This window comes from Leiobunum rupestre, chromosome 3 (genome assembly GCF_980474605.1).
Source record: "Leiobunum rupestre chromosome 3, qqLeiRupe1.1.hap1, whole genome shotgun sequence".
In the NCBI taxonomy this organism is placed as follows: Eukaryota; Metazoa; Arthropoda; class Arachnida; order Opiliones; family Sclerosomatidae; genus Leiobunum; species Leiobunum rupestre.
The window spans coordinates 14,592,435-14,619,679 of NC_143386.1; the positions used below are offsets into that span (position 1 = coordinate 14,592,435).

The 27,245-nt window shown below is 34.6% G+C and overlaps 1 protein-coding gene across 4 annotated transcripts; it reads right to left on the reverse strand.

Moving 5' to 3' along the window:
* Positions 1 to 6: 6 nt before the first annotated feature.
* Vap33 (VAMP-associated protein 33kDa) lies at positions 7 to 27,025 on the reverse strand. Of its 4 annotated transcripts, XM_090167847.1 has the most exons (9): positions 27,007 to 27,025; positions 26,802 to 26,884; positions 20,949 to 21,101; positions 9,632 to 9,735; positions 9,483 to 9,563; positions 7,800 to 7,889; positions 6,213 to 6,284; positions 3,549 to 3,632; positions 7 to 1,969 (listed from the first exon to the last, which is right to left on the reverse strand). In XM_090167847.1, the coding sequence occupies exons 2-9, from the start codon at positions 26,857 to 26,859 to the stop codon at positions 1,739 to 1,741; spliced, it is 873 nt and encodes a 290-aa protein (XP_090023973.1). In that variant the 5' UTR covers positions 26,860 to 26,884; positions 27,007 to 27,025; the 3' UTR covers positions 7 to 1,738. The 4 variants fall into 4 exon arrangements, with proteins under 4 accessions (XP_090023973.1, XP_090023972.1, XP_090023974.1 ...); XM_090167846.1 differs by lacking the exon at positions 27,007 to 27,025 and having other exon boundaries at positions 26,802 to 26,989; XM_090167848.1 differs by lacking the exons at positions 6,213 to 6,284; positions 27,007 to 27,025 and having other exon boundaries at positions 26,802 to 26,988.
* Positions 27,026 to 27,245: the final 220 nt, after the last annotated feature.

Genomic DNA, 27,245 nt, shown 5'->3' on the forward strand with positions numbered 1-27,245 from the left:
CAGATATTCTAACTTTATTAATGCATCTTCCATACAATGTTGTACAAGTAGTACATTTTTTTTTCAGGATTCTTAAGGTAAAAAAGATTCCTGCGTACATGGTCGAGGAAAAATTACACTGTACAAAACAATGGTAAAAGCAGCATAGTATGATGTAAAACGAGCGAAATTAAAAAAACTGGAGGGACTTGTCAGAGTATCCAGAGAGACTTGACTTTTAAAATAAACTAGTGCAAAGTCGAAGGGGGCATTTTAGTTAAGGAAATTTATACTATAGAGTTCAAATTAAAAAGCCTACAATAAAAAGAATTGTCCACTACAAAAATATACCTTACGGAATGTTAATTACTCATCAAGCTGAAATAACGCTAATATTTTACGAAGTGTACAGTGTATCAGTATCTTTCTGTGTGTATATGAAAATGCCTAAGCTGCAGCCCTAAGGGGTGTAATCGGACTAATTAGCTAAATGGTTCTATTCTAACAAATACAGGCACCTATTATATAAAAATTGTTCGTTATAAAAATTAACAATCTGTTAACTGCATCAAAACATCGTTTATATAACTAAGTAATTGACATTCCAAAAGATAATTTATGTAGATCTGAATTATTTTAGAAGCCTATGATCTGAACAATAAAGTTGGTGTAAAAACACTTTATATGACCAGAACGATTAAAACTATTACAATAACAAACCAACGTTCCCTTTTAAATATATTTTTTTTATAATTACTACATTTCTTAATTTACAGATATATCAAGTTAGTTATACATAGGTTAAAGTCACGAGTGACTAACTTATATCTCCAGTCATTTCAAATTTTGTTGCCAATTTTTGAAAACCACTTTTTTCACACCTGAGCAAACATACCATATAAGAAACAGTTATGATGAGGGAACTTTTATGTTAAAGCATTAAACAAAATTGTGACTGCTAGTGAAAAATTATAATCTAAGTGTAACAAGCCGATTTCAAATTTTGGTAAGTGCTTACTATTGAGCTGGGTTTCAACTAGATCTATTTGTTTCTCTCGTACCTCACCTAACATACAACCTAATCTTTTGCGCAATTTGTTGTACAAACCTTACTTAGGCTTATATCTTTTAAATCTACAGCATCACAAAAGTTTTCGGAGTAATGTAAAGCCTCCGTTGATTTTAACTCGATTGAAGAACCATCACAAAAAATATACTTCATATTGTGTGCGATTTTAGAAGCTATTAATTATATAGGATATGGTAGAATAAACTTTTTGTTTAATTATAACTAATAAAATGTTAATTAAAAGATACAATCTCGTAGGAATAATTTTCAGCTTCCCCTCCATTTACTAGTATTTTTATTAAATTTCACGCAACCTTGTTTTTATACCTATTACAAAACTTGGTAAAAATTAAATTCAAAAGGATTGTTCATTAACTATTAACTAAAAGGACATCACTTCCATTTTTGCTGCTGCTTCAACAACTTTATACTTAAGTCGAGCGTAACTATATACACATCTTACAAAAAACTTTAGTGATGAAAATATTTTGACAGATTGAGGAAGGTTAAATTATTTAAAATCTTTAAATCAGTAGGCAATGTACACAAGTTTTTTTTTAATTTGACGAGATAATTTTTTGGGTGATAGATCTAAAGGAAAACAAGGAAAAACGGAATTATTTTTGTTTGGATGTAATCCAAAGAAGAAGGCTGTTTTCTTGCTTGTTTTTAAGTTTTGTTAGATTAATTTTACAACATGAATTTTCCAATCAAAACTCCCATTGTGAGTGCTGCGACGATAATAATAATTTGCAGGCTACTGAAGGTTGATTGGGGCTGTTGAGTGTAGCTCTTGGTATCTCCGTAAGAGCTACCCATTCCTCTGAGCCTATCACTCTCTTCCTTCAATCTTTGGGTGGGTCCACTACGTACTGCCCCAGAGCTCGTGTCAGCTGCACGCAGTCTTTGCCGTAAATTTTCCTGTGACAAAAATTAAGTTTAAAAATTAGGAAACATGCAGTTATAAACATTTCCAATAAGCAGAGTTAGACAAAAAATTTAAAATGGAATCTGAATCGTAAATTCATCCGAGACATTTGGTTACAAATAAAAAAACGCAGGAACATTTTTTATGGTATTGTTAAATCCATATTTTACCACATTTACTAACTTAAACCATAGTTTTCAAAAATCTGCTATATATTTCCTATAACCAATGTGATTTTATTGAAATGGAAGTCACCATTTCAGCTTAATAGGGAATATGGTGTATTATTGCATGGACCAACTACTGAAGGACACTTCTCGGGTAGCCTTCTACAACACTACTGAAAAAGTATGACTCGTGATTTGGGGCATTTTTTCTTAAAAGAGAAAGGAATGTTATGTGTCTAAGCGTCTTTTCAGGCTTAAGTCACGTGAGCTTTACGTCAGTAACGTGTGGAATTATTGAAAGGAGAAATTTGCGCCAACTTACAAATTTTATCATCCCAGCATTAATTAACAACTCTTTAATTAAAGGTATATATTGAAGCGATTTACATTCGTTACTTTTTTTTAACATGGCCTAGCATTGCAATTTAATTTAACAAATGTAGTTTCAGATTAAATCTAGCATCACCGAACATCTTTATTACACTAACCCTCGGACTTAACTGGATATGACCATCTGATTAGGTAACTTGTTGAAATGAAGACACATTGCATTTTTAAAGGACGTAGCACTGGTAATCTTTATAGCGATAGAGAACACATAAAAAATGTTTTCTATTTCTTAAATTCCCAAAACCGAAATATAAATTACAAAATTTCTTAAATTCAAAATGCTTAAAAAATTAAGGCACTTGAAAATTCTTCCGTGATGTGAAATTTTATTTGCCCCTGAAGTCTGAGTCAACACACCCTGGTGAAAAAATCGCCAACTAACCCCATTAGCGTGAAGTGAAAAGCAGCCCTAGAACTATCCTTCAGTAGTTCGTCCATGATTGTATGATTAGTGTCATTTCATTTAAAATAAGGATTTTTACAAAAAATGCAAAGATTATCAACACCACATTTAATAAGTCATAATTTAGCATAAACAAAAGCACAAGTTCATCATTTTGTTCTTTAACTGTGTCAGTTAGTTGAAATAATTACTGATAGCCGTGTGTGAATTGACATCATACACAAAGCACTTCTAGCAAGAAGAATTTAAATTTACATGCATACGTTCACTATGACCACATGGTATAGACTACGTATTTGGCGTTATGTCTAAGCTGAGACTCAATGAAAAATGTTTAGTCAATCTGGAAATAGCTCTTAGTAAAAATTTCACATGCGAACTGACACACTTGTGAAACACTTTACAAGCTTATGACAAAAGGCAATACTTGAAACAAAATGTTACATTTATTAATATTATAAACAAACTGACACTTTTAATTTTTGCAGTTTGATTTGCTTCACTACAGATTCATTCTAGCCAGAGCTTACGAACTAATACTGGATATTGGATTAAAAACTTATTGATACCAATACAGGTATTATTTTATTTCAATAGCCCTTTTAAAATTACCTTGCCATCAACATCATTGCTGTCGCCAATCCCATCCTTTGAGCGCCCTAAGTCTTCAATTTTCCTACGATCTGCACTGCCTACCTGCAATTACCAATAATAAGGAAATAAGCTAAAGCACTCTGTATAGGGCTGTGCGAGTACTCTGCCTTTTTTGAGGTCGAGTACTCGAACTCGAATATATTGGAGAATACTCGTCGATTATTAAATACCAAAAAATTTCATATTCGGGTACCTGATTACTCAAATAAGCTGCTCTCTAAACTCATCAAGTATTAGTTTTTGTGATGTGTAAACGTTGTCACTTTGACCTACCACCACTAGGGGGCGTCATCATGCAGTTTATTTTGTCTATTTGTCTAATCAGTCAGTTCTGGACTAGCTCTTCTAGTGATAACTTCGTAAATTATGTTCTCCCTAACTTATTGTACATAGCTTGTAAATATATGAGTTTTAATATTATTTAACAAAATAAACTATGTTCGTTTAACGCAAATATTAGTGCTTTATTTTCCAAACCTCAGTTTTTTCTATCCTCGTGGCTTCAAAGTTCAAAGAGGGGTTTTAACAACTTTTTGGGAGACAATAAACGGTACCTACAAAGTTGCGGAAACTGTGGTTCATTTAAATTAAAGGAATATTTTTCACCATTGAAAGTTACTTTATACTCCATTTAAATTAAATTTTATAATTACTTGAATAAAACCAGCTCCTAATCAAGTACTCGATAACCCAACTCGTTAAAAACATTAATTCAGGTTTTTTTTAGTTACTCGACTCTAATAAGAGAAAGTTTCCCCTTAATCAAGTACTTGATTACTCGACTTGACTTCAATATTACTCGACTCGAATACTCTATGAAAAAATATTTGATACTCGATAACTGACTCGATTCCCTAAAACCACAACTCGCACAGCCCTAACTCTGTACTAAAGCACTCAATTTCTTGGCCTAATTATTAATAATAATTATATGAACATTACTGAAAATATGACAAAAAGTATATTGATATGCTACCATTCTAAATACAGTGAAAAAAATAAACCCTTACTAATAGGTTTACAAAGATCTATGAAAGTTAAGCTATTCACAATTGCCTTTTTAGGGTTAATATTAATAATAATAATCAGATAGCCCTTACCAAAAAATAAGTTGGATTTCAGTTTGTATTTAGTTTGTATACACATTATTAGTTGATATTAACTTGGTATTAAGTAGGCTCAAGTTGTCAGCATATTTCAACTTACAAGTTGAAGGGGTAATAAGTTGTTATTCAGTTGGTAGCAAAATACTGCTTTTGCTAAGTTTATAATTAGTTGGTTTTTAGTAGTCAGGAAATTTCAATATTTTTAAGTTGGTTTTTAGATGTTTCCCAAGTAGGATTTAAGTTGCTTTTAAGTAGTTAAGTGTAAATGTTGATTCTGGTTTAGTTGGAAATAAGTTGATTATTTAAGAGGATTTAAGTTATTTTTCAGTAGGCATTTGTCCCAAATACAAACTGAAAACCAAATTGAAATAAAAGTTGTCGTAAGTGGTTTTTAGCCAACTTATTTTTTGGTAAGGGAGGTCAATATACCCAAGGCACCACTTAAGTCATAGAGTGACATTTAAAGCTATTAATTCAGGTGGCCGGGTTACAATCCATAGGAGGGTGGTGGCAAGCCCTTTATGCTAAGCGAGCCAACAGCTCCCTACACTAACTATTACCGTTAACCTCAATAAGTTTTTATGTTAAGTGGTTCTTACTTTCACTATTGGCTATGGTATAATAATCTGACCACTCCCTTACCAAAAAATAAGTTGGCTGAAAACCACTTACGACAACTTGTATTTCAACTTGGTTTTCAGTTTGTATTTGAGACAAATGCCTACTAAAAAATAACTTAAATCGTCTTTATTAATCAACTTATTTCCAACTAAACCAGAATCAACATTTACATTTAACTACTTAAAACCAACTTAAATCCTACTAGGGGAACATCTAAAAAACAACTTAAAAATAATATGTAACTTCCTGACTACTAAAAACCAACTAATTACAAACTTAGCAAAAGAAGTATTTTCCTACCAACTGAATAACATCTTTCGAAATAAAAAATAAATTATTATCTAATCCAAATAAAAGCAAACAACTCATTACCCCTTCATCAAGTAACTTGAAATATGCTGACAACTTGAGCCTACTTAATACCAAGTTAATATCAACTAATAATGTGTAAACCAACTAAATACAAACTGAAATCCAACTTATTTTTTGGTGAGGGCTTTATTTCCAGCATTGCCAAATATAGCAATTTCATACCAAATAATGGAATATTTAAATCTTGTCGACACATCTTTCATTTTAGATAAGTTTGTAAAGCAATGACCATTTTTTAGAATGGACTATTTTTCGCCAAGTTAGAAAATGATTAAGAAGTTTCATAGGTTTGGCTTTAAATTAAATTATTTTATTCTATCTCAGAAGTTTTAATAGCCTACTAGGGGTTAGTTAAAAAGATTAGGCTTTAAACGCAAATGTTATCTACTTGTAAAATCGTGCAACAAACAAAACAAAAATACTATGCAAGACAAATAGTGAGTAACAAATTAGAACAAAATGCAATTAAGAGTTTCACTAATACACCCCTTGCACCTAAAGGGTCATACTATAGCCCCCTTACCTTTGGTGAGGACTTCTGGGACGGTGTTTTATTGACCGAAACAACTTCATCATTATTTGGTGTCTCATGACCCTGTAAGAGCACAACACGAGAAAAGACAAAACACAAAAAGCGTGGTATGGTTTTAGTTCAAGAACAGTGAAGTTGAATAGATTCAAAACCAGAAGAACCAGTATCACGTTAACTGAAGGCTCAGATGGTACTTTCAAATTGGATATTGCTTGAACATTATTTGATTGATGACACTTATAACTAAGTGCTTCAAATGAATATCAATCAATTTCACATAAAAATGCAGCTGCTAAATTTAAAAATTTATCATTTGTTTCCGTTTGCGTTACAACAGACCAAATTACAATTTAGAGTGCATTCCAAAACGGATAATTTCAAAGTCAGGTCTAAAAATAAATTATTTAAATTGTAATTTATTCACGGCCAACTAGTTAATCACCCTAGTATTTGGGGTAACAGTACAAAAGAAAAACCAACAAATGATTTACTTATTCCTCAAATATTTTTTAAATAGAAAAATTCCATAAAAGTAGTACCAAAACTATTATTCTTACCAAGGTAAAACTCGCAAGCTTGTAAAAATGGAAAAGCTACTAGAAAAAATTCCCTTTGGTCCCGCCTTAAGATCTCTTATTTTGTGAGGTCCTAGTTGTTTCTGATTGATCACTGATTTTAAACGTAGAAAACTAAACCAAAACCATGTTGCATAATGTAGGGTCCCCTAGCTGTTTATTGTCAGTTGTTTGGAGGTTCATCAGTCCACTATTAATTTCCTTGTTTTAATCCCTTGTATGTACAGTTTTTAATTTAGACCACAAATACGGCTTCAAATAAACGTAAAAGCTCTGGTAGTAAATATTCTTTTAATGAAGAGATAGTAGAACCTAGTGATGAAAGTGAAGATACTAGTTTAAAATAAATCTGGTTTTATTTTTGAAAAATGTTTTACTTAATAAACCCAATTATTCAGAGCCTTTCTAAACTAAATCTATAGAGTACTTGCAACCCCTCTTCATAGAGCTAAGCCTAATTATTCGAGTACTCAAAACCACTTTTTATGCTAAGCATAAAAGCTCGGGTTGATACTCGAAAAGGGAAATTTTTCATACCTGAAACTCGCCTCAAAAACCAAAAATCAAGGCTTGCACATACCGAATTTTTTGTTGATCTGTTGAGTAATTTTATGCCCTTCACACTGTCACTGAGGATATTAGAAAAGCACCACACTATCATTGAGTAATTTGTGACTCAAATCAAATGCTGTACTTTTAGCACCGACTATCTTTACAGTAATTTTATCTCAAAACTTTTAACTAGAGCCCTACAAATGTGATATTAACTATTTCTAAATGATATTTTTATTAAAACGGAATGCAGTTAATAACTAATTCCAATCAAGAACTTGTATTTATGACACACACACGTTATGCATAAATTTTACAAACCAAACCAACCAATTTAAAAGTACCATACTGTTATATTTATTATTACCACAAACTGCGTGATTAATTATAACAGAGAAAGTCATCGCTTCCTTTGACATTCATGCAAAGAGTTAAAACATTTGCAACTGACCTTAGGTGATGATTTAAGTTGAGTTTCTGAAACAGCTTTTGTTGGTGTTATTTTCTCCTCACCATTTGCTGTAGCAGGATCTATGTTGTTCTAATTAAATATACGCAGGATTAGAACAACGTTTATTGGTACTAAAGGCCATGGCAATACAACTTATCAATTTCTACTCTGAATTATTTAAAAAACCATTCAGCGGTTGATTTTTCTCATATTGGTATATATGCAATTAGTTACCAGTTCGATATCGGAGAAATATTTATAAACTATTGAAGTATGACGGTGTAATGAATTAAGCCAAGAATGTATTGAGCGTAACATAGAATATACTGTTTTTCTTAGACGTTTAACAAGACAAACAAGGTAATGGTCAGATATTTCCTGTTAACCTGAATACTTAACAAATTAAACCGCTCCCATTGAAAGTCATGTTTTAAAATAAATGATGGCCACTATCGGGAAAAATTAGCTAACAAACAAACGCGTTAACATGCAAGGTCAAAAACAGGTAAAAACAGATTTCTTCAGTTTGTTAACAGGATGTATTAATAAATAACAAAAATTAAATCTTAAAATCATATTTTATCTTAAGAGAATTAAAAGAATAAGCACAATGGAGCACATGCGAGACATGTTTTGGAAATTGTAAAAAAAAAAACTTTAGCGGCAAACAAAAATTTTCTTTAACTATAATATTGCTACACTAAAGGAACTATTGTAAATATCTTTCTCTCTTTTGATAATTTTAAGAATAAAATTCAGTTAGGCTAATACCCCAAGGCACCACCAATGGCACCATAGGTCTAAGTCAGCTAGTGACTTAATGCCTTTATTTCAGACAGCCAGGTTTTATATTGCGTGGTGTGGTGGCAAGCCCTTATGCCATGCGAGCCAACAGCTCCCTACACCAACTATTACCATTTGAACTGGCATGATAATGATTTTACTTATATTTTAGAGAAGACTCGTCAGGTTGGTTTTAACTAACTAACCTTTTACTGTATTTAAAAATAACCAAATTTATCTCTAAGCCATAGTAAAATTGTCAAATTTCATTAAATGTAGCTTTGCATTTTAATTGACAGCTATTTTAATTTTATTAAAATTAAATTAGTTGTTACATCACCTTTCTAGAAACAGGATGATATTATTCATTAATCGAAATTTATTTATGTTACTCAACAAATAAAACTGGTTTATCTTTATACTGACAAAGCTCTAGCGCCTTTCTTGTCAAAGTACTGGTAGCATATAATCTTGGGAGGCGTGGGTGATGATTTAAGGGAAACCCATTTACCAGACTAACAATGTTCCCATTTCCTTGTATTTACTACACATAGTAGACCTTTGTATTTTTGTAGTTAGGAGAATGACTGTTGAGACCAACCAAGAAGGTGCGCTTCAATCACATCAGATTACTTACGTTTTAGGGAACCAATGAGAACCGGGATAATTTTAATTTTTAGTGGAAGGAACTTACTCTTCGATCATAAGGGGGATTGGGAGCAACGCTAAAGTCTCAACATGAGCCATTCACCCAATATTCTTGAATATATTACGTTACAATATACATTTAAATAAAAGCACTGATGATAAGGAACAGTTTTTGTTCAATGAATATTTCCTCCCAACTTAAAACTACTATTCACAAACAGAATTTCAATTTTGAAAGAAAAATAAACTTACCCGATTAGACGATTCGGTTAATGGTTCAAAAACACACCTAAGTTTTGAATCCATGAAGCTTTCTGGATTAGCTTCTCTCCACTAAAATGTAACAATTTTAGCTTTTTATATTTAATAAAATAGTGATATATTTAAATAATACGTCATACCAGCGTGTCTTGGTTGAAATCCCCTTCAGGAGCGAACATAGTTTGAACCATAAATTTGTGTTTATTTTTCTCATCAGGGTTGTACTCAAATGGCTGTAGCATCACTGAAAATTGAATGATTTATCAGGATTGATGAGGGTTTTTTAGATGAATTTCACTATTTTATTTTATATTTATTATATAGTACTAGTGGTATTGCATTTACTAGTCTCAAAATCATACCATAAATAACAAATAAGTTGGCTCCATTAAGTTAACCGCCCTAATAAGCATAACTAAAATAACATAGCCTATCAATACACACCCATTATGCACCATTACGCACCGTTAATTTCAAATTTTGCACCAGTGCCATTTTAACGGAATTTAATTTTTTAAATGGGCGGGCCAGCTTAACGATAGCCCGCCCAATTTAGAATTTCCAAAAAAACAGCCTATCAATACGCACCCATTATGCACCATTACGCACCGTTAATTTCAAATTTTGCACCAGTGCCATTTTGAAGGTAGTTAATTATTTAAATTAAGTGGGAATTATTTAAATTGAGACCTCCGTAAGCACGGAGATTTACGTTGTTGGAAGACGGTTTGAAATACCTTAGAATTAAAATTAAGCGACGTTATTGCAAATTTAGGTTATATGACAATCACAGCTATTCAAAAATATAACTTTTATGAATATCGGACTTCAATTGAGAAACGGTTTGAAGACTCTTAGGTGAAAATATAAAACTACAAAAATTGGAGAGCCGTATATTACCGCGAAAGCCGTACTTAAACTAATATTTACTAATGGAACCGAAAATATGTCCGCTGGATCCTGTAACCTAACCAAAAATAGTTTTTTTTAAGGTTATAGGACATAATTTTCAGTATGTTAGGCTCAGATTTCAAAAATATGAAGGGCGATCGATGCCGGTATGTGTACATTCGAACGAGTTAACATTTACCTCCCTATCCCTTTAAGCTAATTGTCCGACACGGCGGCATCGGCATCGACTACATGGTAAGTGAAACTAGTACAAACAAATCCTTACGATTGTGTGTAAAAACCTAGGCGCATACCTGAAATTCAAAAGTGGGGCCCTAAAATCGGTCCAAATGGGGGCCGTTAACAATCGTGCGCCTAATGGGAAAATCGCCACTGTGCTTAACAGAGCCGTTCGCTATTTTATGAGGAACTAAAGAGTTATAAATAGTAATCATCGGGAGCACAAGGTTGAAAACCCCTGATCTAGACTAACAATATGAACTTGAAAAGTTGATCTGACTCGTAAAACAGTGTAGTGCAAATTTCAAAAATGGTGGTGCATAATGGGTGCCAATTGATGGGCTACTTTTAAGGCTGAAAATTTGAAATGGGCGGGCTTCATTAACTTGGCCCACCCAATTTGAAATTCATATATCTCTGAACCCAGTGTGGTGCAAATTTTAAAAATGGTGGTGCATAATGGTGCATAATGGGTGCCAATTGATGAGCTACTTTCAAGCCAGAAAAACATTACAAAATAGAGGGCACCGATTAACTTATCATGATTCAAAATAACAAAGTGTGAAACTATTTTTAATCCATCTACGCTATTCTGTAAAAAACAAAAATTTCGACTAGGGAATAATTTTTTCACGGTTAGCGCTGCGGTAGCCTAAATAGGTTCATAAGTTAAATCTGAGTTACATTCCAGGCCGCCAATTTAAAGGGCCCCACTGGTGTTTGAAAAATTCACCCAAAAAATCAGGTAGCAGACGACGTGTTGTAGCTTTCCCTATGTCCGCAATTGGCGCGGGAAACTGACGAAATTCAAACGCCGGTGGGGCCCTTTAACTAACATCTGTGACGTCAAAGATGTTATAAACTAAGTCATACCCACAAAAACAGAAAATGAAGGTGCTATAAGGAGATGCATCGTGAAAAATAGGAGACAGTGCAGGTAGACTTTAAGACATTGGAGGCGTTAGGGGTAAGTGAGATAGGCTAAAGCCACTGAGGGGCCCACAAATAGACTTGAGGGCCCCCCGAAGAGGGTTCCCAAAGTTAATTTTTAGGTTCTTGAATTATAAAAAAATATTTTAAAATAAATTATAGTATTTTCGGTTTATACATATTTGCCAAATTTAATTTTAAGAAATATATAGGTGGAGCCACAATTGAAAGACATTATTCATTAGTCTACACCTCGAAACTCCTGGTGCTGCACGTGTTCTGAAAATAATTCGAGATTGTGGAGAAGGGCATCAAAGGCTTTCAAATTTTCCCAGGCCGCTTGACGATAGTTACGCCACTGAGTCTTTCGATAGATTATTAATTTTATTTTTTTCTTTAATTGTAGCCCCAATTTTACAAAAGGACAAATATTATACCAAAAATAGTTCTTTGAACTGAAAAAACAGTGTTTATTATTTTAAATAGTACAGCTATCAAGGAATAGATATTAAATTTATTATTTAAGACTTACTCTACAAAGCAAAAATCTATTAAATAATAATATTTATGTATTTTTATGCTGAGTATTTATGTGGAATTTTCCCATTTATTTGATAATGGATAATAAATCCAAATTCCATATAAATTCTCAGATAAATAATCAAAAAATTTATTTAATAGATTGTTGCTTTGTAAAGTAAGTATCGTATAATAATTTTAATATATGTCCCTTGATAGCTCTACTATTTGAAAGAATAAACACCATTTTCTCTAATTTCAAAAAGTGGTTTTTGTATAACTATATACTGCAACTACGTTGGGCTTATGTAAAATATTTATGGGGTTTATATCTGCCTAATAAATCCTATTGTATATTTTTCAATTTAATTTTTATACTACCAGTGGATGGCTCGCGGTAAGTAAATTGGAAAGGCGAACTAAAACCTTGAACCTTGAACCTTTTGCTGCTGTCAGTTTTGTTTTCGATTTTTCGTCCCCCCAGCGCGTTTACTAGATGGCGAGGCTCGACCTTAGACCAATGTTTAGCATTACGGTGCAAGTTCCGTTGTAATTGGCTTATGGCTGCTTTTTTAAAATATTCTCGTGCTTTGTGCATAAGTCAGTAAGTCTTTTGTTCTCACATAATTATAAAATTACTTTAACAAATATGGTCGGGCGCCAGAAAAAACCTGAAACTGAAATTGAGCTGATTAAACAAGCTATTTTAAAATACGCGGATCAAATATATCAGAATGGTGTTGTAACTGGGAGAAGAAAAGAAGTATGGAAAAATGTTAGCGCGGAATAAGAAGGATTAGGCCTCACTCCCGATGCCTTATACACTATTGTCAAAAAGAACCAGTATGGAATTTGGGTCGATTTGGGGATGAATAAAAATAGAGAAGACGACGATGAAGAAATTAATGATAACCCTCAAGACACCGAATCCGACGGAACATCTAACGAATCCTCTGATTTAAATAGCGAGGAAGAAATTGGCGATGGAAAAGTTATCCAGATCACATTAACCCTCACCGAAAAAGAATATGCTCAGATGGCACCCTGTGACGTCTTATATGGAAAATTGCGTCAGAAGGTTCATTCGGTATTGAAACCGGGTTCTTGGACTCACATCATATACCAGCACTTTTATGAGCACACTAAACTCCCTTGTGAATTAGGATTCAAAAGAGCTACCGTACATCGTTCCGGGGGCGTCTATGCCTGCATGAAAGGAAAATGCAAGGAGTGTAATTCGGTATTCGTGGGGGTCATTGAGGACGAACCACCGCTAACCGGAAGGGTACACGTCAAATGCGAGTACAAGGGCCAATATAATGCACCCCATTCGGAAAACGTTAAAAGACACTTGTCCGGCGAAGTTCGCGAGGAACTTGTAGAAGAACTCGTTCGAGGAAACGTTGCACCATGAGCATACAGGAGTTTGCGAGCCCAGGATGTTATTAAATTTGGCGACGTCGAACGAAAGGACTTTCCGTCCTTAAACGTGATGAGAGTCGCCAAACACGAGGCCCTTCAACGTAGTCGAATGAGTTCCAACCCGGTCGAAGCAATATATCGGATGATGGGAATTCGACCATTTAACAGTATAATCAGAGATCTTTGTTATTGTAAATTCAGGGAAATTTAAAATCTCCATTGACGTGACGGGCGGCGTGGTCAAAACGTTGAAGAGACCTTGGGGTAACGAGAGCGGTCATATTTTTCATAATGATGTCACAGTAAATGATCCGTCAGCAAAGAAGCAGTGCTCTGTTTGCAACATGCGGTCAGAGAGTCATGATTCGGACTATTTACACGTGGCTCTCAATGTGGGTCAGGTCAGGAGCCGTTGCTCCAAAAGAAGTTGTGACCGATATGTCGCTGGCACTTTGGTATGCGGTCACAAAGGCATTGGCCGACTGTACCTCACTAAGCCAGTACCTACGTAAATGTTGGAGCGCACTTTTTCCATGCGAGAGAAATTTCCGAACCACTACCGAGCTGCTACGTTCGGTGCGACGTGGCGCACGTAATGAAAAATATGACCCAGTTCAAAAGTCTGAAACATCAAATAAAACGCACCCGGTGCTTTTATTTATGCGCTCTAGGACAAGCCATCCAGTGCGAAGACTTCTCAGACCTACAACAGATAATTCGTGCGATATTTACCGTAGCACTCTGTGAAACAGAAGGCCTTAGTGAAGTGACACATGAGCCGACAATATGCGAGACGAAAAAACAGTGGCTTCGAAAAAGCATAGGCACTGGTGAAATACCCGACAATTACCGACTTCCCTGATTTGAGAGATGTCAATGAAATGAACCCAAAGTCATCCTTTGAATATTAGGTTGAAAATATCAAATTAGAGGTTTCTGAAGAGTTGAAAGACCCAAAAGAAGTTGGAAAGACGGGGAACCAACAATTTTTGCCTCAAATTGTCAAGGACATTCAAAAAATGGCTCGTTTGATACCTTTATGGACTGGAGTTATGAAAATTTATTTAGACTCCCCTAATTCCGTAGGGAGTAGTTCGTCAGTTGAAAGCCACTTCCATAATCTCAAGAACCGTGTATTTTCAAATTAGAGTTGACGAATTAACTGAAACCCAAATTAATTTCAATGAAGGGCTCATGGAAATTTCTTACGTAGAGAGGTATAAAAAAGTCAAATATACCGAATCTGAATTTGTAGTGTAATAAATAAATCGTTTACTGGATTAGCTCTATGGTGGAGTGTTAACTTTTAAGAATTATTAACATATGTAAATAGTAATAGCTGGGAACCCTGTTTGTAACATTGTTGCTGGTTTCCTTTCCCATAATAAATAATTGTCAACTTATGATACAGACAAGACCCGTACTACATTGGAAGACGGTAAAGCAGCAGAAAACCGTATGGCACCCGAAGATGGTACGACACTTGAAGACGGTACGGCATTCGAAGACAGAATGACACCTGAAAATGGTAAAACAGCCGAAATCCGTTCGACACTCGAAACCCATACGGAACCCAAAGACTACAGCTGATATTCGTAGAATGGATTCCTTTGGTAAACATTTACCTTTACCAAAAAAATTTTACATAATATAATTTTCTTTTGAAAAAGATAAAATCGAAATGGATACATGTGTAACTTGCACTTTAGGAAATTTCCCACCCGAAAATGGAGCACACTGCTTTTACTGCAAAGTAATATTGACTATACGATTTTTTTAAAACGTGTTTTACACACAGTCCTTAGGGAATTGTATGTAATAAGTTCCACAGCTGTGTAGCCGCCGCTGCTGGCGGTGTTCGCACGATTGTTCGCAGTATGTACAAAGACAAGTGATATATCAATCGATAGGTATTATTAGGTAATGGGCCAATTGCGCAGTTCCCATTTCCGCAAATGCAATTTCGCGGTTTTCCATTAGCGCGTTTTTCCGTAAGCGCAGTTTTCCACTTGCGCAGATATTTTCCATTTGCGCGGTTTATCATTTGCGCATGTTTTTCATTTGCACATGTTTTCATATAGGAGGTGTTCTACGACAGAGGCAATTCTATCAAAATATCTTGGTATTGGCCTCTCACATCGGACGTAACTGTCCTATGACAGAGGCCATTCCTACGAAATACAGGACGCTTACTGTCCTATATTGGAGGCCATTTCAACGGAATAGTTTTAATATAGAGGTAGTTATATCAAGGCTAGCGCGCGAAGCGCGCAACGGTTAGGTTAGCCGGGCGCGCCGTTTTCATATAGGTGTTCTACTACAGAGGACATATATTGTCCTACGACAGAAGCCATTTTAAAAGTGGTGCTAAGGTATTAGCAGCATTTTAACGGGGAAACCGCGCAAACGGGAAACTGCGCAATCGGGAAAAAGCGCGCAAATGGTAAATTGCGCAAATGACAAACTGCTCAAATGGGGAGCTGCGCAAATAGCAATTCCGCAAATGGGAAACGCGCAATTGGGAACGTGCGCAAACGAAAACTGCGGAAGTTGGAAGTGCGCAAATGGAAACTGCGCAAATGATAACTGCGCAAGTGGACCCAAACCGTATTATTATATCCTCGGCGGGATTTTTATAATTTTGGGGATAGGGGTGCGAGCAGTGGCACTTTAGCCCACTTTATTGCTTTTCCTTATTTTCAGCTTTAAATCTATGCATGTTTTTAAATTTAGTCCGATTTGATCGAAAACCAGAATAATAGTTAATTCTGGCCCAAATCTATCTTAGATTGCAGTCGCGTAGGAAAAAATATTTTAAGTGAGTTAATTAGCCATTTAGCCTTACACTTTATTTTTTACACCAGGAGGGTTATGGGTGATTAAGATATTCTTCGTGAATTATGTACAGGGTGGTTAAGATTTTATTTGCGCTTTATGCACAGCGTTCTTATATTCTTTGCGGTTTATGTACAGAGTGATTGAATTTCAAATAAAATTTTTCTTTAACATACGTTATAATTTACAATGTCCTGGGGATTGTGTGTACTCAAATGACTTAAATCTTGTTTTCTCTAAAGTACAAATTTCCCCAATAGGTGCCAGTTCACGCTTTAATAGGCTGTAGCTATCCGCTAGAAGACGATGCTGAAGGATACGGGGAAGTGAGAATTTGCAAATTATGCATATTAAAACGCAACAAAGAAAGAGAAGAGCTAACGGAGAAATTTGAAAAAGAAAATTGGCGAAACCAGGCAAAATCTCCCTCCAAAAAGCTTCCTCGATCCTCATACTTGGAACCCCATCAAAACGTTTTGAGGACCGATTGGAGTAACCCTGGTCAAGATCTCCCCATTGGGCTATTGAAAAACAGTAATAGACCGGACCTGCAAGCGGTCAATATTAAGAAGGAGCTTTTTTCTATAACACACACTTGTGAATTTGATAGTCTAGCGCAGTTAATTTGCGTTAGCTATTGTGATAGTGACGTTATGAAAGAGCGTACAGAGATTTCTAACAACGTTCTTTTACAATTTTCAGGAAAAATGTTTGACAAGGGCATCACAGCACACATATATAGAGAAGGAGCTTTCATACTTAAAACAGTATTTCAAGCTGAGCCATTTGCATTTAATATTATTAGACTAAAATTCGAAGAGTCAGTGGCTTCGCTTACCATTAAGCTTTTAAACGACGAGTCGAGTTTCCTCAAACATAATTCTTGCTCTGAAGAGGCATGCCCCCAAAGAAACCGAGAACGTCAGAGGCAAATTTTGTTACTAGAATGTAGCGCTTCAGAAATACATTCTTTAGAGGATAAAATTGTCAAAACGTTCCGCGAACCTACAGAATGTACGGACTGCCCAGGATTACGAACGATTAATTACGATGCACCACAATCGCAATTTTTTATACAAACAATCCATTCTCAAAGTAGAACCGATTGCGAGGATGACATGGCCATACAACTCAAGGATGTTCAGAAACATATTTCCATTAGCGAAGCTTCGTTTAAAATCAGGGGACTCATTGTTTATCGTGGAGGCAGCAATACTGGTACAACTGGACATTATGTTTGCTATGCCCATCGACCTAACGACAAATGGGAGATTTATGACGATCTGAAAAACCAGAGAGAAGACTGTAGCGAAAATCAAACTGCAATTGTCCATCTTTTTTTTTATACAACTTAAATAGATTATATTATTAAACTAGCCACGAAAAAAAACGTCCAGTTAAAGCTTAACAAAAACGCACTAAACGATCTTTATTCTATTAAATTAAAACCTTTTTCATATTTTATTACAATTTTGTTCTTATCAAATTAGTGATATTTAGTTCGGTAGTTCAAAAGGTAATTACTTGACTAATAAAGATACTTTTACACTAGTAAGGGTGTAGTTAAAGTATTCCACATACAGAAGTAGTTCATTTTTTAAATTTCCACCCGTATTGAAAAATAAAGTTCATACTCCTCAGATACATTTTTTAATATTTAAACTAGCAAAAAATGATTTTGAAATATTCTTCATTGAAAAATCTTAAATTATAAAATATAGATTTAAGTCCGTATTTCGTATATCTCAGAAACTGGTAAGGTGCAAATTATAAAGAAGGTTGTGCGTAACGTTGCACCACGGGTGCTTTGTGACAGGCTAGTTTTCCGGCGTATATTTAAAAACCGGCGAACCAACCCATTATGCACCATTAAGCCCCACCTTTTAGGAAATTTGCCGCACATTGGTTTCGGAGATCTACATGTATTAATTTAAATCCGGGCGGGCCAAGTTAATGGGCCCGCCCATTTCAAATTTTCCGGCTTGAAAGTAGCCCATCAATTGGCACCCATTATGCACCACCATTTTCTAAATTTCACCACACTGGGTTCAGAGATATATGAATTTCAAATTGGGCGGGCCAAGTTAATGAAGCCCGCCCATTTCAAATTTTCAGCCTTAAAAGTAGCCCATCAATTGGCACCCATTATGCACCACCATTTTTGAAATTTGCACCACACTGGGTTCAGAGATATATGAATTTCAAATTGGGCAGGCCAAGTTAATGAAGCTCGCCCATTTCAAATTTTCAGCCTTAAAAGTAGCCCATCAATTGGCACCCATTATGCACCACCATTTTTGAAATTTGCACCACACTGGGTTCAGAGATATATGAATTTCAAATTGGGCAGGCCAAGTTAATGAAGCTCGCCCATTTCAAATTTTCAGCCTTAAAAGTAGCCCATCAATTGGCACCCATTATGCCCCACCCTGGTTCGCCGAGACTTACATGTATGAATTTGAATCCGGGCGGGCCAAGTTAATGGGCCCGCCCATTTCAAATTTTCCGGCTTGAAAGTAGCCCATCAATTGGCACCCATTATGCATCATTATGCACCACCATTTTTGAAAATTGTACCACACTGGGTTCAGAGATATATAAATTTCAAATTGGGCGGGCCAAGTTAATGAAGCCCGCCCATTTCAAATTTTCAGCCTTAAAAGTAGCCCATCAATTGGCACCCATTATGCATCATTATGCACCACCATTTTTGAAAATTGTACCACACTGGGTTCAGAGATATATAAATTTCAAATTGGGCGGGCCAAGTTAATGAAGCCCACCCATTTCAAATTTTCAGCCTTAAAAGTAGCCCATCAATTGGCACCCATTATGCACCACCATTTTTGAAATTTGCACCACACTGGGTTCAGAGATATATGAATTTCAAATTGGGCAGGCCAAGTTAATGAAGCTCGCCCATTTCAAATTTTCAGCCTTAAAAGTAGCCCATCAATTGGCACCCATTATGCCCCACCCTGGTTCGCCGAGACTTACATGTATGAATTTGAATCCGGGCGGGCCAAGTTAATAGGGCGCGCCCATTGTGCACCATTAAGACTCACCATTTATGAAATTTGCACTACACTGTTTTACGAGTCAGATCAACTTTTCAAGTTCATATTGTTAGTCTAGATCAGGGGTTTTCAACCTTCTGCTCCCGATGATTACTATTTATAACTCTTTAGTTCCTCATAAAATAGCGAACGGCTCTGTTAAGCACAGTGGGGATTTTCCCATTAGGCGCACGATTGTTAACGGCCCCCATTTGGACTGATTTTAGGGCCCCACTTTTGAAATTTCAGGTATAAGTGCCCCAAAATTACACTGCGCCTAGGTTTTTACACACAATCGTAAGGATTTGTTTGTACTAGTTTCACTTACAATGTAGCCGATGCCGATGCCGCCGTGTCGGACAATTAGCTTAAAGGGATAGGGAGGTAAATGTTAACTCGTTCGAATGTACACATACCGGCATCGATCGCCCTTCATAATTTTGAAATCTGAGCCTGACATACTGAAAATTATGTCCGATAACTTAAAAAAAAACTATTTTTGGTTAGGTTAGGATCCAGTGGACTTATATCTTCGGTTCCATTAGTAAATATTAGTTTTAAGTATGGCTTTCGCGGTAATTTACGGGTCTCCAATTTTCGTAGTTTTATATTTTCGCCTAAGAGTCTTCAAACCGTTTCTCAATTGAAGTCCGATATTCATAAAAATTATATTTTTGAATAGCTGTGATTGTCATATAACCTAAATTTGCAATAACGTCGCTTAATTTTAATTCTAAGGTATTTCAAACCGTCTTCCAACAACCTAAATCTCCGTGCTTACGGAGGTCTCAATTTAAATACTTCCCATTTAATTTAAATAATTAACTACCTTCAAAACGGCACTGGTGCAAAATTTTAAATTAACAATGCGTAATGGTGCATAATGGGTGCGTATTGATAAGCTGTTTTTTTGAAATTCTAAATTGGGCGGGCTATCGTTAAGCTGGCCCGCCCATTAAAAAAATTAAATTCCGTTAAAACGGCACTGGTGCAAAATTTGAAATTAACGGTGCGTAATGGTGCATAATGGGTGCGTATTGATAGGCTGTTTTTTTAATTCTAAATTGGGCGGGCTATCGTTAAGCTGGCCCGCCCATTTAAAAAAATAAATTCCGTGAAAACGGCACTGGTGCTAAATTTGAAATTAACGGTGCGTAATGGTGCATAATGGATGCGTATTGATAGGCTATGCTATTTTAGTTATGCTTATTAGGGCGGGCCAGGTTAATGGACCCAAATAAGTTTTGATGTCTAAGTGTGTGTTAAGTAGCTGATATCATACATTGGTAATCTATAACAAGAATGTAAATTTTCATTTCAGTGCTGTGAAAAGCAACACAACATTTATCAAAACCTACGTAACTGGCTTAATTATTTTTTATTTTATATTAAGTAACTTTAATTTATTAACTTAGAAATCTTAGGGCTGTTGGAACATTTACGAGTTTGTGGTCTTGGGGTCGTATCCAGCAGCGCTCCGGCATTAATATCCCCCAGTTTCAGGGTCACGACTCGCACTTTAGAAACCTTCAATTTCAATTATTAATTTTGAAGAGCTACTTACCAGCCACTTGGACCGAATCCTTTGCTTCAATAATACCACTATTTGGACGCACACAATATTGCTTAGGCGCTGTTGTTTTTACTTTAAAACATACTCTTTGATCTGTGGGGTTCGCCAGTTTTAAATATGAAGTCACTATAGTTTGGAAAGTACCTGAAAAGAAAAAATATGAAATTAAATTTACAATATGAAGTCAGCCCACAAACATTTTGCCACTTTTATCAATAGCCTCGATTCTAAAATGAGTTTAAAATTAACGTTTTTAGAGCACAAACAAGAAATATAAATAAAGGATTACACAAAAATGAACTATAGGTTGTCCCTCAAGACCAGATACAAAAAATTGCCAAACAATATAATTAGATTTCACAAATAGTTTAAAGTGTTGGTTGCAAGTACAGAAAATTTCATCAAAATCGGTTAAGTGGTCTATGAATTATTATAAAAGGAGTTTTTCGGCGAATTTCCAGACTTCTAAAATTCTTCTCGGCACCCATGACGTCAGAAAATGCGAAGCGTATCATTGGCCAATTGTCTGTAATACATTTCTTTACATCTGGGATTAAAAGCGGGTTGATTTAACACCCAGGAAGAAGTCCTACGCAGTAGTAATTGAAATAGGCATACACAAGCCTACGTAGTAGAAAAACGATATGAAACCAAAGGCTCCTTGTAAATTCTTCTTAAAACAATTTTTATTTCGATGATAAGCCTAATATTACGATTAAAAATCTCTGGTTTGAAAACTTCTACAACTAAACAGAATCCCTCCACTTCAGTTCCTTCTATTTTATCAATAAAACTACAGCTTTCATTTGCCCCAAATTGCTCATGCTACGGAGGAGAGAAAATCGCCGAAAATTTCAGGATTTTGGGGAGCGAAAAAGGTCAGTTTCGGACTCCAAGTTAATAAACTTAGGCTTGGAAATTTGTTTCGACAATGACATTTTTGGAAAGAGAACGTCTTGGGCTTCAAAACAAGCCCGCATTCATTCGTTTTTATTACTATCGATTTTTCGTGCAACCAACACTTTAAAACTAACAAGTGAATTTTTTACTCCAATATCTCTGGACACACATTGGATTATAAAATTTGGGCCATAACACAATCTATTAAACGTTAGTTTAAAATTGAATACAAGTATTTAATTCTATTAAGTGAATATGTTCCACTCATATCTTTATAACACTTCAATGAAACCGTCTCGCTTTTATCTTCCCCACTTAGTAGCAAAGTCACGAGCGCTGAGGCAAGTATTTCTCGAATTGTTGATTACCAGATTATAACCTTTCTAGCCCAAGAAGTCAACTACAATAGTTTCAACATTTACAATTTAGCCGCATAATTCCCTTCAAGGGAATACAACCTCCAGCGCGATCTGTATGGAAGACCCCCACAATTATTGGGATTACCTCGCCAGTAAACCACTAAGTAGAGCCGAAACCTCTAAAGCCATTTGTTAGGACATCTAGGGTGTATGAATCGGAATGCAGATACTTTAACAGACGACAGTGGGCTAAAGGTTATTAGGCATAGGTAGCGCCACCTAGTGGCAAATGGGAAACAGCTCATATTGAGCTTACCTGTGGATTCCCTCTGTACTGAATGTAGCTAGTGGATATAGAAATACACTCCCCAGCGATTTGATTAACTAATTATAATATGTATATAAATAAATAAATACTAGCTTTATTAAATTAATAAACCCTGATGATTTTTTTTATATTTTTAACTTTTTATCGCTATAAAATGTCTAATATAAGTAAACATACTACAAAACATTAATAGTGTTACATTGTTAATCAGTTTAAACTAGTCTAGAGGTTTAGTTTCACTTTCAGATTCGAAAAAATTAGGCGAAAATGCCGCTGCATTTAAATTTACAAATAATATATTAGACTAATCATGGAATGAACACTTTTTTTCAGAAAAATACGGAAAATTTACAGGAAAAAAGGCCATGGTCATTTTCCGACTTACAACACTATTACTAACAAACGGTTTCTTGTTATTTCAAAAAATTAACTCAACACAATTTTAGTAACAGTTTCCTTTACATAGTTAATGGTACTAGTCGAATACGAGCTTGTGCTTTGAGCATTCCATTAGATAAAATCTGCTGGAGTTTCCTTAACATTTGTCAACAAAATTCCCTGATTATTTGGATAAATAATATAAAATTTTACCGTAAACAAAAAACCTTTGATAAAACATGTTGTAATATGGATGGCTTCCTCAAATACCTCTAAATACAAATAGTTCCTGGTTCACAAAGGTCAACCCAATTTTGTTCAAAAAAATTTCTTCTAAAATGGTGCTAGCATTCAGATTTAACGGTATCTAGTACTCAGATTTATAAACAATAGTTCCATCAAAATAATCTTAACTGAAATTAATTTAATAACTTGGTCAACCATTGAAAGGGCTAATTTAGAGAATAATTTGCTAATTTAAGATATGAAAGTAGTACCTCCTACAACTTTTCACAAGTAACATAAAAAAAAAGCCTTCATTTTAAAGATGCTAATAGAAATTATTGGCTTTAAAATAAAAACCATCAAAAGGAAGGATTTTTAAATTCGAAAAGCGTGAATCACACTTTTTCGTTGCACGAGTAACTATTCATTATGATCAAATTGAACCATGCGGGCTTAGAAATATTTATCTGCATTGTCTTAACCAATAAAATTATCCCTCCCGAACCAGCACACTCCAATTTATACAATGAACCGTGTAAGTTTCTCCAATCAATTTATTTTAAGATTTATTGATATGATTACAAAATAGCTTTTTTAATGTTGTTAATTATTATTAATAATAGAAGTTAATAATATATATCTTACAAGAGAATTACTAATGCTATTTGCTTGAAACATATACCTGCACATGCTCAACCCCTTTGACTCATCAGGGTAAAGAAAAATTGAAGAAGACTGTCATACATTGATTTCTAATATAATTCCATCGGTTAATAACCATATCTCTAAACAGCGTGATTTTTATAAACTGAAATCCTCCCAATTTGTTACAGATAAAATAGGAAATTCATAGTCATTTTAAAGGAATAATTTCTAAGTAAATATTGGAAATTATAGGAATATAAACTTTATAAAGATAAAACAAATGCTTTTAAAGGAACTTTGGTTAATTTATGATACAACATTTAATATAAAAACATGACAGACTTTGTGACTATATGAATGTATTACAGTAATATTACATTAATTTAAATAAATACCAATGAAATTAGTGCTTTAGTAAAAGGCGGGCTGTTTTTGAACGCCTTTCTGTTCTAAGTTCTATAGAACTTAGAAACTACATTGAAATCAAAGTGCAAAGTACAAAAAATAGGAAAATTGACAAATTATAGGAGGTTATAGGAAGGAAATGGAAATTCAGGAAGTGTGGTCACCCTGGTTTTGAGAAATGATGCAATGTACATATCTGAATGGCCTAGTTGGGTACTTCTTTCGAAAGACGTAAATCATAAACTCCTGAACATTATTAATTATTATTATCACACCCACTTATATCCTAGACCTAAGAAATAGGTGAGATTATAAATCAAATAAGATTCCCTTTTGAGCATTGAAAGCTAATGATAATTCTACTAAAATTATTGTAGGTTTTAATGCAAAAATATAGTTTGATCAACACTAAATAACACTTATATCAAGAGATATAGAAGAATAAGAGTCTGCCTTGAGAGCCCTCCCCTAGCTTCTACCATTTCCTGAAATCTTTGAAATTCTCCAACCTCCCTCTTACCCCTATACCAGCGAGCCAATCATATTGCTCAAATTTAAATATTTTTTTTTTTAATAGTACCCGCAACACTAGCGACCCTAGTAGGGATTCGGGAGAACTAACCAATAACGCATTTTCTAAGTGTTACGCCCGTGAAATGTAAGGGGAAAAGAAGAACATGACAGAGAAGTTGGAAATTTTAATGGCACACTGACACAGCGTCGAGGCAGATTTTTTTTCTTCTATGTTTCTTGCTTATACGCATTGTTGTGACATTATCAGGACAATAGTTTAACCAAAAGGAATATAAGACCAAAAGTGTATCAGCCCTACCTTTTGAAATATCTACTGAGAGCTAGTCTCAGAATCGACTTCAAAGCTAAGAATTGGAAGCATTCTCTTTAATCTGTGAGTTAATTTATCTAGTCGCAAATTTTCTCTCTTATCTTAAATCATGCATAGAGATGAGTTATAAAACGCCACACTTGCTGGCATTGGAGTGCAAAAACTTTGAACATTTATGACATATTCTTTACACTCTTTTTTTACTTTCCAACAAGCTCTCAATGAAAAAAATAACATTCTGGCACACTTAAGGTGTAATTTGAAACTACAGAGTGATAATGGAAAACTATATCTCTTGTTCATTTCATTTATGGCATCTATGCGTCGTGGATTAAGCAACAAGGATGGTTCTCTGGTGAAAAATGCTTCTTACTTCTGGAGCCTTGTTGACCTACATCAACACCAAAGGTCTCCAGATTTACAAATCCTCAAGCGTAATGAGATTTTGTAGTGACATTTGGAATTTCATTTCTAGTTAGCATTAATTGAAAACCGCAGAAATTCTGTCTGATTTTATGGCTCGTTCTGATAACTTAATGATGTAAAGGTTGTTGAGCACCAAACTGTTCAAAAGCCCCTTTGAAATTTATTAATAAGGCTCCTAACAAAATTAATCCACATGCAGGAGCTACCAATGTAAGGTTATTTAATCCTTACATGAACTAAGCAATGTAATCCACAATGAGAAACAAACATGGCAAACTGCAGCAAATAAGGTACAGATTTTTATTTTTATTTACTGGTAATTATTATTAAAAAAATTTTTGCAAGTAGAATTAATTCAAAAATTACCATTAAAGTAATCTGTTTCCAATGCTTTAATACATCTTTTAAACAGTATATGAAACACGCAGTGTATCCATAATTAGTTAATCATTACACTGCAAGATAGGCTTGATTAATTTAACCAACAGAATTGCAGCTCCACCCATTCATTCAATTGAAGAAGTAAATTTTAACAAAGATAAATGATTTAACACAAAATAATATATGGGTGTATGCCATTTCAGGAAATATTTTGAGAGCAGCTCACATCATAAGACAAGGTCTACACTACAAAGAACTAGGCTATAAAACCAAAAAGAGTTAGGTTCAAGCTAAAAATATTACAAATTAAACACCAGAACCAAATTTCAAATCTACATCATCTACAACTGATGAAAACCATCTTATCAACTCAGCATGCCATCAATGAAATCAAGGCGGAAGAATGTGTTCTAGTCTGATTATATGATTGTAAATTGTCACAAGATGTCTAATTGTAACTTTTAAGTTTTTTTTTAAGCTCTTTCATCATACTTAAATATAAAGGACGTAAGTTAGAGAAAACACCCTTTCATATTTTAAAACCACCCAGTTGAACATTAAGTTTAACATAGCTCATTAAGTTTAACATAGCTCTTAAAATTTAATAATACAAATTGTTAAATAGTAATTCAGCATCCAATTTTCTAAAAATAGTTTTATGACGTATCAGAATCCACCGCACCACACCACTTGGCACAGTTAATACCAATTATAAGCAAGTGTAGCTAGTTCCCACAAAAGCAATGGAAATACAGTAACTAGCTAATTATAAATTCGAATATTAGTGCATTCGAAAAACTAAGTTTTCCATTAATAACAAATATTTGCAACGAGAAAACCATACTGTTAAATCTCAAATTATATTAACGCCTAGTCTAAATGGATGTGGCACAGATCAGCCGCTTTTAACCAAGGCTTATCAATAAAAAACAACAAGGAAGAGATTTCTTTACCTTTAAAATGAAGTTCATTTGACGGCTCTAATATTAACACTTGATCCTTTTTAGACATTTTCAATTTATTTGTTTGATTTCGACTGAAATACCCAAAGCTACCACAATAAATTACTTTGAAATACAATAAAAGAAAGCTTGGAAAGTATAACAAGCCTTCTTAAGATGAGTTTGCATGGTTAAAACAAAGACTATTTAAAATTACCATTCGAATAGTTAAGGACTCTATAACGGCCGACATTTCACGATTACCAAAAATGAAGGCTGTGTCCGCTTATTTTTGTGTGGGGTTTTAATTCAAAGGATCTAAATAGTGGTAGCAATTTTACAGCAAGCTTGTATTTATTTATCCTAAGAAATAATGTTTTTGTGGTTCCAAAGCCCCCTTATTCTGGAAAAGAAAGCTCCTCCCCCTAAAAGAAATCAAATCAGCCTACTTGTAGC

What these genes read in the sequence shown, in the direction of transcription:
- Vap33 (XM_090167847.1), bottom strand. Translation starts at nt 26,859, where the DNA reads ATGTCTAAAAAGGATCAAGTGTTAATATTAGAGCCGTCAAATGAACTT. An exon ending in AAATGAACTTCATTTTAAAG is followed by an intron (nt 21,102 to 26,801) that starts GTAAAGAAATCT and finishes TTTTCTTTTCAG; the next exon opens with GTACTTTCCAAACTATAGTG. An exon ending in GGATTCGGTCCAAGTGGCTG is followed by an intron (nt 9,736 to 20,948) that starts GTAAGTAGCTCT and finishes TTCAATTTTCAG; the next exon opens with TGATGCTACAGCCATTTGAG.